Raw genomic sequence first — 18,541 nt, forward strand, 5'->3', positions numbered from 1 at the left:
CTGCGAGTTGCTTTTCCCATATCAATTTAATTATACTGCGTGCCTGCTATGACGTAATAATGAAGGAATTGTCTTTTTCAGTAAAAAAAAAAAAAAAACAACTAAAAAGTATGGAATCGATCTGTCAATTTTATCGTGTGACAACTTGTGAAGCGACAAAGTCGCATATAACGTAATTTCAAACAATTTATTTCATTTACACATTTCTCCTGCAAACTCTGAGCTGGATCACTTGAATTGCTGTGGCGGTGGACCAAAGATACTACCACTCTGCTTGCTCGCCGTCCTTGATGGGGCGAAGCCGAGGAGTTTTTGTATGTTCTGTAAAAGTAGTAATGACAAATTTAGATTTAATGCACAGCTTATCTGATTCATTTCATTTAACATACATTTCAATGAAATCTATTCAGTCTAGCTGATATCGCGAATGGTATACCTGTCTAATGCTCATGGTACAGAGAATGTACAAGAATATGAAAGAGCATTCCATGTAGTCGTCGCCCGGTAAATTTCTGTGTGACAGTCCTTGTATCCAACTGATGGGTGTGAAGGGGAGCCTGGCAACAACTCTACCGTCGAAGATACTGTTGAACATGCTCAAAAGTGCGGTGAAAGCAAAGCCAATCGCAAACATAGACTTCATTTTAACGAGGGACAAATCACGATTGTTATTCTTGAGTCTCTCTTCTTCACGTTCAATCTTTTTCTTTTGCTGTTTATCCAATGAGTCCCCATGCGCCTCTTTCCTCTTCTCAACTGTAAAGAATCAAGCGAAACCTCTGTTATCAGCTTTTCAGAGGCAGTCACCTCCGTACATATTAGCACATCCACTTATAGAAAATGTATATAGAAAAGACACATTAACCTAAAGGCAAGTTCAAGATTACACTGTAGCTATTCGCATTACAGACTGAACCTGTATTTGAAATTTCATCAATGGTTCGCCCATGACAATTTGCTTATCGAAATTTGAGCATTCTGAATGATTATTCCAGGTCACGTAAAAAAAGGTTAGATTTTTTTCAGATTATGTATGTGATACTATTGTAGAACTTTTATCAATTATCGTATTACTCTCCGGAATCGCAAAAAAAATGAGTGACCAAAAAATTCTACTCATCAAAATTTGGGATGCTTCTATAACTTGTTCGGACACTTTATTTCTGTCTGAAAAATTCGCGACATTCGAACATTTGGCGTATTTGGAGCCTTCCATGTAATAGGTTCATTTGATAATACGAATTGCCAGTGTTAAGGCTGTGTCTTATTTGGACGTGTTACGTTTTTTGCTCTGTTTTTCTACTTCCGCCTTCAGCTTCTGATATTTTTCCGTCCTGTAGACCATTAACCAGGTGAGACCTTGAACAACAAGATAAAGGGCAATGATTTTTGAGGACATGTATAAACCTTAACGTACAGTAAAAAATACCGTGGTCAGAATTTGATGTCAACGATGTTTACCTTCTCCGAGGAGTGCAGTGCACACGCTGATAAATACAATTAACACTGTATCAGCCCACATTTCTCGGAAACCGTTAGCCTTTCTTCGTTCACCACGTTGGAGTGATAGAAAATAGCGAGAAGGTATCGAAAAGTATGTACTAGGCTGCAAACCTTATTCTTTTCAACTTGGTTGTGGGGTACCCTTGAATCAGAGAACATGCGCGACTGTGCGTGACAATACGATGTAATAATTTTTTTAGTTTTATTTTCTCCTTTTTTTATTTGCCCTTTAAATGGATAACGACGTGAGTAGCTTCGTAAATAAGCCCTGCACGTATTATTCAATCAGATCCATATATACGTTTTTCTGACCATGCCTTTCGTCAGTCGTCAGATAATATATATCTTAATCAGCCATTATCTCCATTCTCCATTACATATCACATTAGCAATATTTGTGGTGCTACCCCACCAGACCTGGTAGTGACATGGTAGGGACAGTCGGAATCTGCATTTTGACAGAGCTTTCCATCGGTAAGGCGACAACCATAATCCTAGTTTGAAGCGCTATCTGCTACAGTGGCAGCACACTCACGTCGTGTCAGGTGTCGCAGCGCTCTACTGGCATTGGCTGAAGATATAGGTATAATATCTTCAGTCAACGTTACTGGTGGCCACTGCTCGAGATTTGAAAAGAGCTGAAATTTTGGTTCGGATTTGATTGAAACGTGAAATAAATAATTGACGTACTATAATTATGGGCGCCTCTCGCAAAAAACGGATAAGGTATTATAGTTTACCTGATTGTCAGGCTGAGTTTACAAATTATAATGTGTTCCACACGTGCTGGAGCACATCAATTTTTTTAAATTTTATTTTAACGTTATTATTAATAATTATAATTTAATCCAGTTCTTTTCAAAGTTTTGGCTCGCGGCCACCAGCAGGGCGCTGTCAAACGTAACACTAGGAACCTAACATGACGATTACTATGGATAGGTCCAACCCACGGTCTTACATACAGATCTGGTAACGAAGGTAGTGGAGGTGGTTCATTTCATGGCCGGTTATTTATCTCACTTTGTGGCCGCCAGGCCGGCATTGTGATCGAGGGATGGATAATCAACGCGTGCGCAATGCAGCGCCAACCTAATAATATTATTATTGGCACATTTTCATCCCTACCATCCCTACCCCACGTACATCCCTAGATAGCAGGGCCGCGACATGACTATTTCAAACACTAAAAACCACGGACAGTAAGAGAACCACGCCGCTCTGTAGAAAATTGGCTTCGTTGCCAGACCTGTATGTAAAGACCGTGGTCCAAAGACATGGTCCAACCTGTTCTCTTAACTCACTTCCGTACCGGAAGTTGTGGTAACAGCGGAAATGGGGAAAATTGAGCGGGATCCAAGAGATGGCGCTGGTTATCTATGATCGTTTGTCATACACAAAATAGTCCAAGGTTGACCGTTTAAAATAGAAGAATAATTACCGGGTCGTTTTGTGAATGAATACAGATAGTGAAGCTCATTGGCAACGTGACTCGACATCTTTCGAGTGATCAAGGAATCTGGGAAAGAACTTTCCCGTAATTTAACAGATGCATATCTCTAGATCCCTACGCTGAGTAATCGGGGGTGCTGTATTCATACGCACCAGTCTGCCAGAGCCAAGAGACGTTTTCGGTTGGTGTGTACGGCTCTTGTGCGCTGTACGTCGTTACGTACCACATACATATCTATATGCATACGCACATACATACATGCATGCATGCATATAACTTGCGAGGCGCATGCAGTGTGCATGAGTAGACATATTTCACCACAAGCTTACGTACGACGCATGCATAGGAGTAGCCGAAGTAGCGGGCGAGAGGGAAAAGACAGGAAGTGGAAGGGGATACTCAACTGACTGGTGGAGACTCGGTCCTACATGTGGGCAACCGCCGGTTTACAGTGAACGTAATATTGGGAAATAGATTGAAAACCGAGGACTAAGAGCCCAGATCGCAAAGCAGAAAGAATACAAATGGATCCGACCACGGTGCAGCTGATACAGGTCCTCGAGAAGACCGTATCCCCGGGTGAGTGACGCGGCCGTTTAATCATTTTCTACCCCGACGACGCCGCCGCGCGCGGCAACGGCGGTTGTTTGGCCCGAGCATTTTGCAACCGTTGCATGCTCTTCGTATCCCGCTCTGTGTGAGTATGTACATACGTACTGTGTACATATTTCCTTAGCCATCATCCCCGCAGCCGAAGGCTTCGAAAAATGCCTCGAGTCTACCCTTTTGCAATCGGTTGCGATCTTGCGAACCACTCAACGACCGTTACGAGTTGGCAATGTTTCCCAAATATCTACGTTGGGATGCAGGCATTTCGCATCTCCGCCGCATCGAGCAACTGCTATGTCTAGACTCACTCGCCTTTTCTTTATTCAATTCTCGCACCCCTTAACTTAGATTCTCCCCAACAGTTTGGCTGCCCTTCCTCATCTAACCTGCTCAGCTTCCGAGGCTGACGTCAATTCAACATTCTTTCATTACCGGAAACAGTTGCGATTTTATCAAATTCGTTTTATCTAATATTGCAAACATGATTGGTTGGGAAGATGAAGTTTCTAACCCATGTCAGACGAAATTCCACTAAGCACACTCCGGCTACCCTGACACACGTCAAGTCGATTTAAGTTCATACACACGTTAACACTGTGCTTCAGTTCTCCTTGACAACCACAAATAATTAGCGGCTAAACTTCCCAATTAATACTTTACTGATTTGTTACATGATTATTTTTCAGATCAAAATGAACTTGAAGCAGCACAGAACTTTTTGGAACAGGCTGCACAAGCGAATCTTGTAAGCATTACTTGTGATATCTGGCTTACGCACACTTGTCTAAATAATGTAATGCAATTTTACTTTGACTCTTTCAGCATGAGTTTGTGCAGCGTCTCAGTGGCGTGTTGGTCACAGCAGGAGTCAGCGCCGTTGCTCGCATGGCTGCTGGTCTGCAACTCAAAAATCAGCTGACATCCAAAGATCCAGCTCTAAAGATACAGTATCAAGAGCGGTGGCTCGCCATACCGGCTGAGTCTCGAGACTATATCAAGAAAAATGTGAGCATTGCAAGGAAAGATATATAATTGAAAGAAGGAACAGATATTAAAAGATTTCTCTTACTTCTTCACGTGCTTTATTTTTATGCAATTTTTATTCATTTTTCATTCCTTCCTCCTGTGCTGTTTGTAGATCCTCGGTGCTTTGGGCACTGAAAATAACAGACCCAGCTCGGCTGCACAGTGCGTCGCCTACGTCGCTGTTGCAGAACTTCCTGTTCAACAATGGAGCGACCTGATACCTGTCTTAGTGAACAATGTGGCCGATCCGAACAGCACAGAAATGATGAAGGAAGCGACATTAGAAACGATCGGATATATCTGTCAGGATATTGACAGAGATGTGCTTGTTGCTCAGTCGAATCAGATACTCACTGCTATCATACATGGCATGAAGGGTTCGAGCACTTCGAATCATGTTCGACTTGCAGCTACCAGTGCTCTCTTCAATTCCCTGGAATTTACAAAAGGAAATTTTGACATTGAGGTAAGTTGACAGATTTATTTTCAAAGTGAAGGTAGCCTTGCAGTACAATTCATTTTTCACAATAATCTAGGTTATACAAAAGTTCCGAAATATTATTTGGTAAACTTACAAAATAATACAGTTACCATTTTATGAAATTTATTCCAGAGTGAGAGAAATTTTATAATGGAAGTAGTTTGCGAAGCTACCCAGTCTACTAATACACAAGTACGAGTCGCAGCTTTGCAGTGTCTGGTAAAAATAATGTCTCTCTACTATCAGTACATGGAACCGTACATGGGCCCTGCACTTTTTCCCGTAAGTCTTCCAAGTCATGTTCAATTTATTCATTTATTTGATATAAATCGCAATTAGCCCAGCCAATTGAAACGGCGCATTCAATATGGTCCCAATTTATAACACATGTCTGACCGCGTATCAATTTGCATCGTACAGATCACCCTGGAGGCGATGAAATCTGACATAGACGAGGTGGCGCTTCAAGGAATAGAGTTCTGGTCCAACGTGTCTGACGAGGAAGTGGACTTGTCTATGGAGGAGGGGGAAGCGTGTGACGGAGGTCGACCTCCACTGCGAGTCTCTCGACATTACGCAAAAGGGGCATTGCAGTTCCTGGTGCCGGTACTTATGCAGAAGTTGACTAAGCAGGAAGAATTTGACGACGAGGATGACTGGAATCCGTCAAAAGCAGCTGGTGTATGTCTGATGCTCCTTGCGTCCTGCTGCGAGGACGCGATCGTCCCCTATGTCCTCCCGTTTGTCAAAGAGCACATAAAAAGCGAGGACTGGAGATTCAGGGATGCCGCCCTAATGGCTTTCGGTTCGATTCTGGGCGGCTTAGAGCCGAACACTCTGAGACCTCTGGTTGAGCAGGCGATGCCCACTCTAATCCACCTGATGTATGACAACAGCGTAGTCGTGCGGGATACGGCTGCCTGGACCTTCGGCCGGATATGCGAAATAATACCAGAGGCAGCGATAAGCGAGACGTACCTCAAACCTTTACTCGAATCCCTGGTGAATGGGCTTAAGGCGGAGCCAAGGGTCGCCGCGAACGTCTGCTGGGCATTCACAGGGCTTGCGGAGGCGAGCTACGAGGCTGCTGAGGCAACTGATGATGGAACACAGCCGCAGACGTACTGCATGTCTCAGTACTTTGATTTTATTATCCAGAGACTCCTGGAGACGACGGATCGTGTCGATGGAGCCCAGGCGAACCTCAGATCCGCGGCATATGAAGCGCTTATGGAAATGGTCAAGAACTCGCCCGTTGACTGTTACGTCACCGTGCAAAGGACAACGATGGTGATTCTTGAGAGACTTCAACAAGTTCTTCAGATGGAAACCCACATTCAGAGCCATTCGGATCGGGCCCAGTACAACGACCTCCAGTCCCTGCTCTGTGCTACGCTGCAATCGGTACTTAGGAAAGTTTCGCCTGAAGATGCTCCCCAAATTTCGGACGCCATAATGACTGCTCTACTCGCTATGTTCAACTCAAACTCCTGCAAAGCTGGCGGAGTGCAGGAAGATGCACTTATGGCTGTATCTACGCTCGTCGAGGTGCTCTGTGAAGGCTTCCTCAAGTATATGGATGCGTTCAAGCCTTTCCTTTGCCTTGGCTTGAAGAACCATGCTGAATATCAAGTCTGCTGCGCGGCAGTCGGGTTGACAGGTGATATTTGCCGAGCCCTCAAGAGCAAGGTCTTACCATACTGCGATGAAATAATGACTCTCCTTCTGGAGAACCTAAGCAACAATACCGTGCACAGATCAGTCAAGCCGCAAATACTATCTGTATTTGGTGACATTGCGCTAAGTATCGGCCCTGAATTCAGAAAATACTTGGAAATTGTTTTGCAAACTCTAGCCCAAGCATCCCAGGCGAACGTTGACAGGAGTGACTACGATCTAATCGACTATTTGAATGAGCTCAGAGAGGGTGTCCTCGAGGCTTACATGGGTATCGTCCAGGGACTCAGGGGTGATGGAACTTTGCCTAGTCCTGTCAGTCTTGTCGAGCCACATGTTCCGTTCATCATACAGTTTATCACCTCCATCGCTCAAGATCGCGAACATTCAGATAGTAATATCGCTGCTGCCGCTGGCCTCCTCGGTGATCTGGTTACCGTTTTTGGCGTCAACTTGTTGCCCATGGTCGAAACTGAGCCAATAACTGATTTGTTGACCAAAGGACGCAGGTCTCGAACTAACAAGACTAAAACTCTGGCGACGTGGGCCACCAAAGAAATTCGCAGGCTGAAGAATGTGCCACTTCAGTCTAGTTGGTGAGTTTCCATGTTGCTCGTAACTTTTTTACTTTTTCCTGTTTCGGTTTTACCTGACTTCAAATTCAGCAATGCTCGTGACGAAAATCTTCCCCGATTACTTCAGTTCAATCCTACAAGCAATCCCAAACACTCTGATTATTTATTTTTTTTTGAATTCATTCCATGGTTCGACCAGCAAGATGTTATCCATTTCCAAATCACAGAAAGCTGTAATTTCTAAAACCCGAGTACAGGGGTGTTACTTGCCTATCGTTACCGAGTGCCTGCATGCGTGCCATAATGTGTGGATGAAAGTATTTTTGAAAAATTATGACTCGACTGGACTGATTTCGTATTGTATTCAGTAAAACATCGGAATCAAAGGGGCTCATGTCTGTATCAAATGTTCGGTACTACTGTCCGATAACTCTTATGAAGAGTGAATATGACAAATTGAAAAATATCATCTTCGCTCGCACACTGTATTTACTTTAGTTCGTTTTTGAACCCATCGATATCTCAGTTTGCATATTTCATACATTTCGTAATGCACGAATCTATAAGAAAATCCAGCGAGTCTGAGCAGTTGCTAGACTATTTGAAAAAAATTAGATATCACATGTGTCCCTTAAGTATATTCGACATATTAGCAAGTCGACTATCGTGAGAAGCTGTCGAAACGGCTTGTTAGGAAAAATCTTAAAACTATAATAATAAAATAATATTGTCGTTAGGTAACGATTGCAGAACATTCGTGACTGATGAATATTTTCAAACTTTTTCATGTTCACAGATCACCTCGTGGTTGTACTGTCGTGCAATTTGATTTGACTAGAAAACTATCAAACACAATACAAAGACAACAAGATTGGATAGTACGGATGCGAATTGATAGATGTGCGTGAGTTCCAAAATGATGGCGTCTACTGGTAATGTTTAAATCTACTGGGCCAGATCTACCGGTATCTGACCAGTCCATGGTTGAATGCCGAAAACTGCCTGCAGTAGATCTGCTACATGCCGACCGAAGGATTACGGGAAGTGGATGTTGCCGATGAGTGAAACAAGAATGAAGATGAAAATTCTGATGATGTGAGTGTGTCTGAGACCAAACTTGACTCAACTAAACTGAACTGTACTGTACCGTACTGTACGGACTCAACTAAACCGAACCAAACTGAACTGAAAACTGTACTGAACTGTACTGAACTAAACTGAACTGAACTACAGCCTAACCTGCGTAATTACGACGGTGAGTTCAAGCCTGAGAAGACTTCAAATTATAAACCTGAAACCGAGCGACGCGGTAACTGTTTTCTTTTGTTGTCCGATGTAGCGCGTGTTGTGTGAATACTCCAGTAAGTTTATTGGGTAAACTTGAATTGCTGCTCGAGAATGTTTGTAATGTTGAACCATTTGTTACGAGAAAATAATGATTATGATGATGATGATGATGATGATGATGATGATAACCATAGCGATAATAAAGTATGAGCACAAATAGTAGGAAAGTTTCTGAGTAATGGGTGGTTACGCCAATGAAATGTGTCTGTGATGATAGAATGTACGATAGGATAAATTTTCTGTGTGAATGAGAATACGGTAGAGTTTCACTAGTAATTAACGGTCGGAGTGAATGATTTTATAATCCAATGAATGATGTAAGTCATATTGTTTCGTATGTGCTTGTCTGCTGCTATCGATGATACATTAAAATCTACGTGTTTTCTTTTTCGCTTCATAATTAGTTCTTTATTCAGTTATGTAATGCCTTGTCCAGCCTGTCCAATCATCCACAAGTGAAATTAGAAACAAATAAAAAATAGTTACGATAAATTTTAACAATCCAGAGAGCAGTGTCGCTGCCACGAACACCTTTTTCCACCGTCCGTGGTATAATGATTCAAGTGCCAAACAGTTGCGATAATTGCATTACGATTAGATATTAAATTACTAAAAGTGCCTAAAGGGTCTGGGAACTAGGAACTGTACAAGTTATATTCAATCGTCAACGCTCTCAATGTGTGCACAAGTTGCATTCAATTATATCCACACCTTGCATTTCAAAATAATGGCCATTGAACAGCGTCGACTACTTTAACTATGAATTTATGCAGACAGGAAAACTTAGACGAGGAAAATGATTAAACTATTTCTTCGCCCACCACATATATTTATTACATCTTCTTTTATTACTCCCTGTTTTCTCTTTGTAATAGCTCTCATCCACTTTAGTTTATGTTTATTGAAACCAAATAACGTGACACAAAATTATTACTCAGGAAACCTGCCAAATCTTGTACGAGCAGATATAACATTTGTTGATGTTATAGGCTCGGCAAACTTGGCCCTTGTCTTGAAATATATGTGTTGTTTTTGATTGTTACATACTAAAAATACACCTAAATGACAATTGTTATTATTGGATCATCTGAGTCCTTACTTCAACCACTCAAAAACGTCTGTGCTTATGATCAGATCAGGTAATCGATTATTTCCACGTGTACTCCAACAATACCTATATCAATACGATTATTAAACTGACTTTCGTATGGCACTTTTCTACGTCGTGAAGCGATATTTGGCACTCTGTGGTAATTGTTTCTTTTTTCATCAGTGATTTAAGTTGCTAAATTGGGTTAAAGAAAAAAAAATTTACCGAGTGAATAATCAAAGAACAGTGGGTATCTCCCATATGGATTCTGAATAAAAACATGTAACTAATAAAAGTATAGCGTCATTTTTACCATGAATTTGGCATCCCATCTATCGAATTGTCGATGGATCTTCATCAAGAGCTATGTATCACTATTACTACTTACAGGTACACGAGTTCTTACCTCACAGTCACTGAAAATAAAATTTCCCCTTGCATACTCTTCGTTCTGCCAATCGACAGTTCAGTTTTGTATTGATGTAAACTTTTGTTTCATCTGCAATTAAATGGACGACTGTATGCCTACTCATGGAATGTAAAAAAACATGGAATTGATGGGCCAAGGCAATCTGGCTCCGATAATTTCACTTTTACGTATATTGAGTCTGTATGGAGCTTTGTTTTTTGTGAGTATTGATTCGGAATTTCAAGATTATGTATCGATAGTCAAAAGCTTGATAATTTCACTGTAGACTGCTAAAATTATCCAAATAAATAATTATTTCCAGATTGTATGATGTGCACGGGTGCAGCCTGAAAGAATTTCATAGTGAGAGTAATAAATGAATGAATTACATTGCATCAATGGTGGCGTAGCGGGTGTAAATGATACGAAAGAACGAATAAAAATTTTGCATCCAATAGTATGAAATGCGCCAATCACTTAGAGGTCCTTTGAGATTTCTAGAAGTAGGATAACTTGGCAATACCGGGATGAAATCAAATTCGTCAGAAAACACTGGAATATTGAAGCGTTTAGGCCTTAGCCATTATTTGTAGCATCCTGATGCTGAAAAGATGTGCATCACTTGTATAATATCTGCATATAAAGCCCTAAAATTCCTTCACCATGCTGTTCAACTAATCGATTTCAACTCGGCAGCTTGACAAGCTGTCCTTAAATGTAACCTGCATTTTGTAGGGTGAATTATATTGTAATTACTATTTTGAATAGAAGAAAACCAGCCGCTATATGTGTGGGGTGGTTGCGCACTGCCCCAGAGGACAGTACGACGAATTACGTGTGGTAAATTAGGATTAAATTTTATGGTAGCCAATCCATTTATCGTACGCTGTTATGTTGTAAATGCGTATAACCGAGTGGTCGAACGAATTTATGCCTACACGGCCTGGAACAAATAAACAATGATTAAGATTCTGCCGGCTGTATGTCGGGATATATTTTACTTTATGATGGACATGCAGCCTAAAACATTCCTATTTAGTCAGTAAATCGTTATTATTTTGAATTACTAAAATGACAAGTACAAGTTGCGAGAGGTCGCGGGGAGGGGGGTTCTTTACCCGTTGTTTATTTGTCTGGACGAGAATCAAGGGCGATTCCAAGCGAGGTGGGGCGAATGATATTCCGGTGTTTAAACGTGCTATTGTGTGACGAGAATAACATGTGACTACGTGCAGATGATAATGAAACGTAGACCTGTGTTGTACAATTGTCAAAGAATGTACTTGTAAAATCTGCAATATTTAGGAAGGTGATTGATGTACTTTGCAATGGCAGTTGTGGCGCCAAATATATTTTTGAATGGAAAGATCTCAAGGAATGCATAAAAGAGAGTGTGCCATACAAAGTGTATTTCCTGCTTGTGAGTCTGTTTTTAATATATACATATATTTTTTCTTTAATTCGAATGACAAGGAAGTTGAAAAGACACGTGAGTGAGATGAGAAAAATGAATGTAGTAATAATCAAACTTATCGCAGTCTTCTTGTTAAATTTGCGTAGATTCATCTGGTGCAAATTTTAATTAAACTGATTCAGATTGTACCGCTACGATTATTATCAAAGATATTGTTTTCCAAATTTGGCACACCACCTGCTTTATTTTGGATATGTCAATATAGACCGACTCGGTCTGCTGAGCTCAAATCGCACCAACCAGATACAAACGAATATGCATCTGAATACGATATTATTTGTCTGTTTTCAATCACTTGATCCTTTTTTTTTCTTTTTTTTTTTTTTTTTTTTTGTAGAATACTAACTTGCAGAGAACCAGAACAATTATGACATGTAATAAAGAATCATTCTCCAAGTATCATTGATAATCATTCTTTCCATACCGAGCATGAAATCAATCCTCTCTAATGCGCTGTGTGTCAGCAGTGCCCTTAATCTCTCTTAAGCATCTCCAGCCTAATTCAATTATAGAAGAACCACCCCAGGACTGGATATTTTTTTATACGTCATCGTTGCCATTCGTCTAGAGTGCCACCCTATTGCCATTTGACACGGTTCCACTATTTCCTGAAACTCTTGGACACCTTTTTACTGAATCCACAATTTGTGGCTGCCACAATCACAGTTTTCGTTAGCAATTTTTTGTATGTCACGTGTATGAGACACAACTAAGCTTGATACATGTTACCTGACCTTTTTCTAAGGCTTCCTTGAGGTTTCAGTAGCCTGAGACCAGCCCCTCATCATTGCCAGTATGAATGTTCAAGATAACTCGGGGCCAGATGACAGGCAAGTACATCGTGTCGACGACGACGACGTGAGTATGCATCTAAATCTCACTCAGTTTATTCGTACAGAAATTTTTTTCGTCTATCCATTCAGTGGTCTGGTGTGATAACAAAGTTTGCTGAAACTAGTAGGCTCATGTGACATAAATTGGTTTATAACACACCTTATTACACCTCTACATGCTTACCAGATATAGGTGCCAAAATATCCCTGAATTTGTTGTATACCAATTTTCAATGCTCAGCAGTTCCATTCGCCAAGTTGGTAAATGGTAAAGATCACCTTACAATTATTACTTTTCCTGAACGGATTAAAATGCAAACAAAATCCAGGTATCCTGCAAAATCTTGCAAGTCGCTCGCAATACATAGTCTGAGCCAAAATACCAAAATACCATTTTGACATGTTTAGCCACTTTAATTTCCTCTGGTAGTCCGATTCCTTGCCATTATTAAACTTGTAAGTCATCACTGCTTCGACTCTCTCACAAAATTTGCCACAGGATGGATTCGACCTTGACGATCTGTTACCCATCGTCGGAGAGTTTGGTCGTTACCAACGGCTGCTTCTATGGTTCGTCTGTCTACCAGCATGTTTGCCATGCGGATTTTGCGCCTTCAATCAGCTTTTCATGTCTGAAACTCCTCCACACTGGTGCAAAGTACCTGGACTCGAGGGTCTCGATCCTCCTCAGAGACGGCATCTTGGCATCCCTAGTCAGGTGCGTCAATAAGAGACCCTATTAAAGTCACCTCAGGTATTACTTGCTTGTCCAAATCTGGTAAGTAAAATAACTTTGATCCTCTGCACATACTACACTTGTTTTAGGTCTGTATGTACATACCTACTCGTAGCGTTGAATGGGATTCATTTCTTTCATTACAGCAAACTCTTTCCTTTCCTTTTTTCCATGTACTGATGATAAACGGTCGCTTGGTAGGGGGACAACGAATCTTACAGCCGTTGCACCCGTTACAACATTAATTGGGAAACGCCGGCGATGCTAATGGCCGAGTATCTTACACCCAACGCTTCCTGGTCTGTAATTCCGTGCGATCATGGCTGGGAGTACGATGAGTCGGAGGTGACTTCTTCCATCGTTATCGACGTATGTTTGGTTGCTACGCGTATTCTTGCTCTATGGTATTATATGGCTCCTGTAAGTAAAGGTAGATACACTGATTTCGGAGATTAACTAAACCTGTCATGTGTTACTGTTCACAGTTCAATCTCGTCTGTAATTATTCCATCTACCCGACATTTGGACTGGTTGCTCTTAACACAGGAGGACCAATTGGCGTTTACCTCTTCGGCATGTTGAATGACAGGTAAAATTTGAATTCACTAATGTTCCCAATTAGTGTTTAATTGCAATATCAAAAATCGTACGACATCCATTTTCTCATTTTGAGGGCAGAATTGGACGCCGACTATCGTTCTTCATATGTTTGGCAACGCTGATCACGGGTGGATTCCTAACGTCTGTGGCAAACTCCTTCTGGACTTGGGCCGGAACCCGATTCGTTGTGGGCCTGACGATTCCTGCAATTTATCAAATACCGTTTATTATTTGTAAGATCATTAGGATCGCTCTTTAAATCAGATGCAATCCGAGCTGTGTGAGCAGAGTCATGAATTGTTCCACCATAATCCAATTGTCTAGGACAGAATTATCCAATCTTTGGTGGGAAAAAAATCGGTTGGCTTAAACTCGCACCCGTAGTCCTGCACAATAGTAGCCATGGCAGAAATTCTCAAACAAGTTTGGTTATTTTTTCACAGCCCTGGAACTCGTAGGGCCAAATTACCGCTCCTTCGTCACTGTCATGACCTGCACATTCTACACTATCGGATTGTGTACGCTGGCAGGTGTTACGTATCTGGTTCGCGACTGGCGACTCCTCGCCCTGACGACCAGTGCCCCGTTCCTACTGTACTTTCTGTATTGGTGGTCAGTAGCGTAAAACATAATACTTGAGCCCTCCCCACATTCAAAGAGAACAGCGAGAACATGCCAAATGGCCAAATTAATACTCGTAAGCTTCTCGGTGTTATTGAATAGTAAGGCCAACTATGGGCAAAGGTTCCTTCCAGAATCTCCACGCTGGCTGCTGGCGAAGGGTCGTCTGGAGGAAGCGAATGAAATTTTGGAAACACTAGCAAGGGTGAATGGCAAAGAGCTTCCTGATTCGTTCACCCAGAAGCTTCGCCAGCGGATGACCATGTCACGATCTAAGAGCGAAGAGGAACGACTCCGCAGCGGACCCGGCATCCTCGCACTATTTAAAACACCAAATATGCGTCTGAAAACGTGCCTGATAACTCTGAACTGGTAATTTTGAGGTGTATTAATAAAACGCGTACCAACTATTCGAATCACGATACAACTGGTGGTACGTGTAGTCAACTTGGAAGATGAAGTCCAAAGGTCATGTGTTTTTTTTATTAGTCTTTAAAAATATCTATCATAATTCTCTCCAAACTGTGCATAGGTAGATAGAAAGAAAGCATTTTGAGAAAGGTAGCCCAAGTTTTTAAATTTTCAATTCGAATCCCCCGTTTGCAAAATATCCCGAATTCCATGTCAACTATATTTCCCTGTCTATTTCACGTCTGTAAAATTGATGGGATCGGTTAGCATTTGAAAAGCATGATCTCTGTACAAACCCGAATTACACAGTTATAATTTAGGAGCGTCGTAATATCGGGACCATTTATCAACTATGACCAATGCTTTGCCAGATACCCTTCTAATCGATGAACCTACCGATCAACGATTTTTCTGCATGTTTTTAGGTTTGCCAACAACATGGTTTATGTTGGCCTCTCATATTATGGGCCAGCACTTGGAAGTGAAGAGCATTTGAGTTTCTTTTTCTCATCGTTGGCAGAAATACCAAGCTACATGGCGTGCTGGGTGGTCATGGATCGTTGGGGTAGACGGTGGCCCCTGTGTCTCTGCATGGTCGTAGCTGGCGCGTCGTGCATAGCGACGGTCATTCTTCCCGAAGGTATGTGTCAAATTACAAAAGTATCCCTCTGATCCTGGTAAAGTTGGGAAAATGGTCGACTGTCAAGCTCGCGCCAATGTCTGGTACCTTTGTATTTCGCAGCGCTCTCCTCTGCCTTGCAACAATGATCCCCAATATCACTTTCCGGTTTTTAGGCGTATGCCACTGCCTTAAGCAAATAGATTGAAAAAGTTGTCGATAGAAACAACACCGACAAGATTGTTGTTGATGTAAAATGTAGAATGATGATTATGGCTGAATGAGGTTGACGCGTATTTTTCTCTCACATTAAACTAACACAAAAAAGAACAAAAAAAAAACAAAAAACAGACTTTGATAAAGCTGATATTTTTGCAGTTGAGCTACTTCCGCAACAAATAAACATACCATCCCTGGCCAAAAGCAAACTGAAGACGATGTTGTCGAAGAATAGCTGTTCTACCTTGGCGCGAGCTAAACATGGCCAAACTGCCCTTCAACGCTGTGGGATTACCTATTGTAGGGCAAAGAATTTCGACCTTGGATAAAAATTAACCGCCACAAACTGTCCCGTGTACGACCAACGACTTTATTGTCGAAATTGGTAAATTTCGGATATTTCCGAAACCTGAGATTGTTTATCCTCGTTTACTAACTGGACACGAAAATCTGCAATATACTTACAACCACTTTCGTACTTGCAGACGCCGTTACAGCTACTCTAATTTTATTCTTGCTGTCCAAGTCCGCGATTTCAGCGTCCTTCCTCATTATTTACCCGTTCGCTGGAGAACTTTATCCAACTCAACTGCGGGGAGCTGCCATTGGATTTTCCGCTTATGTCAGTGGATTAGGATTGATCATCATACCGTTCATCACCTACTTGGCAAGTGGTTCAGATTTTTGATCAATGTAGGGAATTGAAGAGAAGCAGAATATATTATTATTGACCAAATCTGGGTATTGAAAAAGATCTTCAGCTCTTTGATGTTGAAATGTATCACGAGCGCATTATTAATTTTTAACAGGGCACAGAAAACCTCGTCCTCCCTCTGATTATTCTCGGAATGGTGTCGATGATCGGTGGGCTGTCGGGGCTCCGTTTACCGGAGACTTTGCATTACCGTTTACCACAAACAGTGGAGGAGGGTGAGCTGTTTGGGAAAAATTGGTCGTGGGCAGATTGTATACGGTGTATACCGAAAAGGTAAATTTTTACAACACTACATATACTTTGCATAATTTTACTCTATCCCGAACCCTCTTATCACGCGCGTTTTGGGTTCTCATCACCTCTGAGAAGAGCAACATGTGTTTCTAGAAGGCTTTAAATTACAATGTGTCTAGTTGTAAAAGTTATTCGTTACTGGCTTCCGCAGGCCATCGTCGACGACGACTTCGTATGAGGATCTTTCAGCCGGCGAGACAGTTGAAATGCAGCAAACACCAGACCCGTTTCATGCTACCGAAAAAACTGCTTCCGAGGAGTCTCCTCTCAACACTGGAAAGGATTGCCGCGATTCTCATGCCAGTATGCGGCGACTTGTTCGCCAATCAAGCGTAATGGACACACAGCGAGACTCTGATGGAGCCATAAAGTTGGCTTACTGGTTTTAGAGTCAGGTAAATAGCTATAATTTGAAGCGTTGTAAAACGGAGAGAATTTTTCTCAGCTTGCTTTGTACAGTTTACACTGATTCCATCAATAATGAATAAAACGTTATTCTCCTAATAGTTTTTACGAAAACTTGCTTCACAGATCTCTGGAAATTCTTCGAAAATCCGCTAAGCGATCATTCTCCGTCGGTCTGGTTTTCCAACAAACGAATTAGAGCGTCATTGGTTCGGAACATTGGGCCGTGTCCGGGGATAATGTAATCAGCATATTTCATTATTCGCAAACGCGAGGAAGTCTGAATTTTCCGGAGTGCAAAGGTACCAACTTCTTTCCATAATGACGGATCTGCGATGTCTTCTTCCTTCTCAAACAAGTCACCTGCACGCCGACCGTTACATTTTATGTGAATATATGTAAATAAGATATACAGAGGATTAAAAGAATTATTCGGGTTTTATACCTCCGCTAAGTTATTTCATGGATTAAATTAAGAGCGCGATCTTTACCTGTTATAGCATACTTGACAGACTCCCTCCCTGTACCAGCTTCCACTAAAACTGTGACATCCTCGTAAGTGTGCCCAGGTGTTGCGGTAATACTGACTCCATTGCAGAGTTGGTAATCTTCTGTGGCAGAGATGAAGCAATGTCTTATTTTATATACTAAAAATTGATATTCCTGCAGCTTCAATCGAAAATTCAAGTCGCCACTAATTGGTGTGCCAATAACAGAGGTGTTTACCGTTCTGAAGCTGCTTCTCATAAAAAATAGTCCCTTGGTGAACACCGTAGCCAACAATGTGTTCTGCATTGAGAAATAAATTATTATTTCCTATGTGATCCGCGTGGCCATGTGTGCAAACAACATAATCAATGTTTCTTGGTTGTACGTTGTGTCTCTCCAAAGCTACGTAGAATTAAACAAAGCGAACAATGACATCACGTGATTATTAGCATTAAGATATCGAAATATTTGTCTCTGATATGTTCATGGTTCTCAGGATAACAGAGATATAATATTCTACCCTCAACTAGACGTTCTCGGTCCCAGGCCGTCATTGTATCCACGATAATGATTTTTGGTCCTTTGATAAGCGTGCATGTGCAGTTGGCATCTGTTCTGTTGTGACTGAGACGTTTCGAGTAGCCGTTAAATAATACAACTACATCCAACATCTCTGAAAACTTTGTTTCTTCTTTCTCTATATGTGATATTATTGAAACCCTTAACCTCGAAGGAAAATGAGCACGGAAATAGGTGTAATAGTTTTAAGTTACGCTAATAGACTCTACTGAAGTGAATTCTATGAAAGCCTCATTAGATGACGTTGTAAACGATGGCACAGATTTCTTATCCTTCAACTTCCTACTTATGGAGCGAATAGAAGAAAGGCACTTTTTAACGGAAGGCGTGTTCAAAATGTGGTTAAAAAAAATAATCAGTGTGTGACAATTCTACCGTC

The 18,541-nt window shown here is 41.4% G+C and overlaps 4 protein-coding genes and 1 long non-coding RNA gene across 13 annotated transcripts; 2 read left to right on the top strand and 3 right to left on the bottom strand.

The window, feature by feature from the left end:
• Positions 1 to 109: 109 nt before the first annotated feature.
• Positions 110 to 2,007, bottom strand: LOC124182637 (calcium load-activated calcium channel). Its single transcript, XM_046570156.1, has 4 exons — positions 1,462 to 2,007; positions 1,282 to 1,359; positions 437 to 756; positions 110 to 321 (listed from the first exon to the last, which is right to left on the bottom strand). Exons 1-4 carry the CDS (start codon positions 1,520 to 1,522, stop codon positions 229 to 231), a joined length of 552 nt encoding a protein of 183 aa, XP_046426112.1. The 5' UTR covers positions 1,523 to 2,007; the 3' UTR covers positions 110 to 228.
• Positions 2,008 to 2,897: 890 nt separating this feature from the next.
• LOC124182623 (importin subunit beta-1) lies at positions 2,898 to 12,499 on the top strand. Of its 3 annotated transcripts, XM_046570124.1 has the most exons (8): positions 2,898 to 3,134; positions 3,300 to 3,532; positions 4,249 to 4,307; positions 4,385 to 4,567; positions 4,701 to 5,054; positions 5,202 to 5,351; positions 5,490 to 7,342; positions 12,387 to 12,499. In XM_046570124.1, exons 2-8 carry the CDS (start codon positions 3,478 to 3,480, stop codon positions 12,394 to 12,396), a joined length of 2,664 nt encoding a protein of 887 aa, XP_046426080.1. In that variant the 5' UTR covers positions 2,898 to 3,134; positions 3,300 to 3,477; the 3' UTR covers positions 12,397 to 12,499. The 3 variants fall into 3 exon arrangements, with proteins under 3 accessions (XP_046426080.1, XP_046426079.1, XP_046426082.1); XM_046570123.1 differs by having other exon boundaries at positions 2,898 to 3,532; XM_046570126.1 differs by lacking the exon at positions 12,387 to 12,499 and adding an exon at positions 8,118 to 9,068 and having other exon boundaries at positions 2,899 to 3,532.
• On the bottom strand, positions 7,199 to 13,912 carry LOC124182639. Of its 3 annotated transcripts, none has more exons than XR_006870827.1 (4): positions 13,777 to 13,912; positions 13,316 to 13,628; positions 12,066 to 13,210; positions 7,199 to 7,455 (listed from the first exon to the last, which is right to left on the bottom strand). It is a non-coding gene; the product is annotated as an uncharacterized LOC124182639 (long non-coding RNA). The 3 variants fall into 3 exon arrangements; XR_006870825.1 differs by lacking the exon at positions 7,199 to 7,455 and adding an exon at positions 9,494 to 11,110; XR_006870826.1 differs by lacking the exon at positions 7,199 to 7,455 and adding an exon at positions 9,494 to 11,110 and having other exon boundaries at positions 12,066 to 13,249.
• On the top strand, positions 12,387 to 17,536 carry LOC124182625 (carcinine transporter). 2 transcript variants are annotated; one of them, XM_046570128.1, is made up of 12 exons: positions 12,387 to 12,499; positions 12,974 to 13,192; positions 13,412 to 13,579; positions 13,696 to 13,799; positions 13,889 to 14,043; positions 14,254 to 14,422; positions 14,555 to 14,803; positions 15,268 to 15,482; positions 16,166 to 16,347; positions 16,490 to 16,668; positions 16,841 to 17,084; positions 17,221 to 17,536. In XM_046570128.1, exons 1-11 carry the CDS (start codon positions 12,437 to 12,439, stop codon positions 17,076 to 17,078), a joined length of 1,941 nt encoding a protein of 646 aa, XP_046426084.1. In that variant the 5' UTR covers positions 12,387 to 12,436; the 3' UTR covers positions 17,079 to 17,084; positions 17,221 to 17,536. The 2 variants fall into 2 exon arrangements, with proteins under 2 accessions (XP_046426084.1, XP_046426085.1); XM_046570129.1 differs by lacking the exons at positions 12,387 to 12,499; positions 12,974 to 13,192 and having other exon boundaries at positions 13,472 to 13,630.
• LOC124182635 (metallo-beta-lactamase domain-containing protein 1) lies at positions 17,111 to 18,527 on the bottom strand. Of its 4 annotated transcripts, none has more exons than XM_046570153.1 (4): positions 18,104 to 18,527; positions 17,821 to 17,883; positions 17,586 to 17,702; positions 17,111 to 17,457 (listed from the first exon to the last, which is right to left on the bottom strand). In XM_046570153.1, exons 1-4 carry the CDS (start codon positions 18,252 to 18,254, stop codon positions 17,255 to 17,257), a joined length of 534 nt encoding a protein of 177 aa, XP_046426109.1. In that variant the 5' UTR covers positions 18,255 to 18,527; the 3' UTR covers positions 17,111 to 17,254. The 4 variants fall into 4 exon arrangements, with proteins under 4 accessions (XP_046426109.1, XP_046426107.1, XP_046426108.1 ...); XM_046570151.1 differs by having other exon boundaries at positions 17,821 to 17,985; positions 18,104 to 18,526; XM_046570152.1 differs by having other exon boundaries at positions 17,586 to 17,705; positions 18,104 to 18,524.
• Positions 18,528 to 18,541: the final 14 nt, after the last annotated feature.

The sequence above is a fragment of the Neodiprion fabricii genome, chromosome 5, assembly GCF_021155785.1.
Source record: "Neodiprion fabricii isolate iyNeoFabr1 chromosome 5, iyNeoFabr1.1, whole genome shotgun sequence".
NCBI classification, from domain to species: Eukaryota; Metazoa; Arthropoda; class Insecta; order Hymenoptera; family Diprionidae; genus Neodiprion; species Neodiprion fabricii.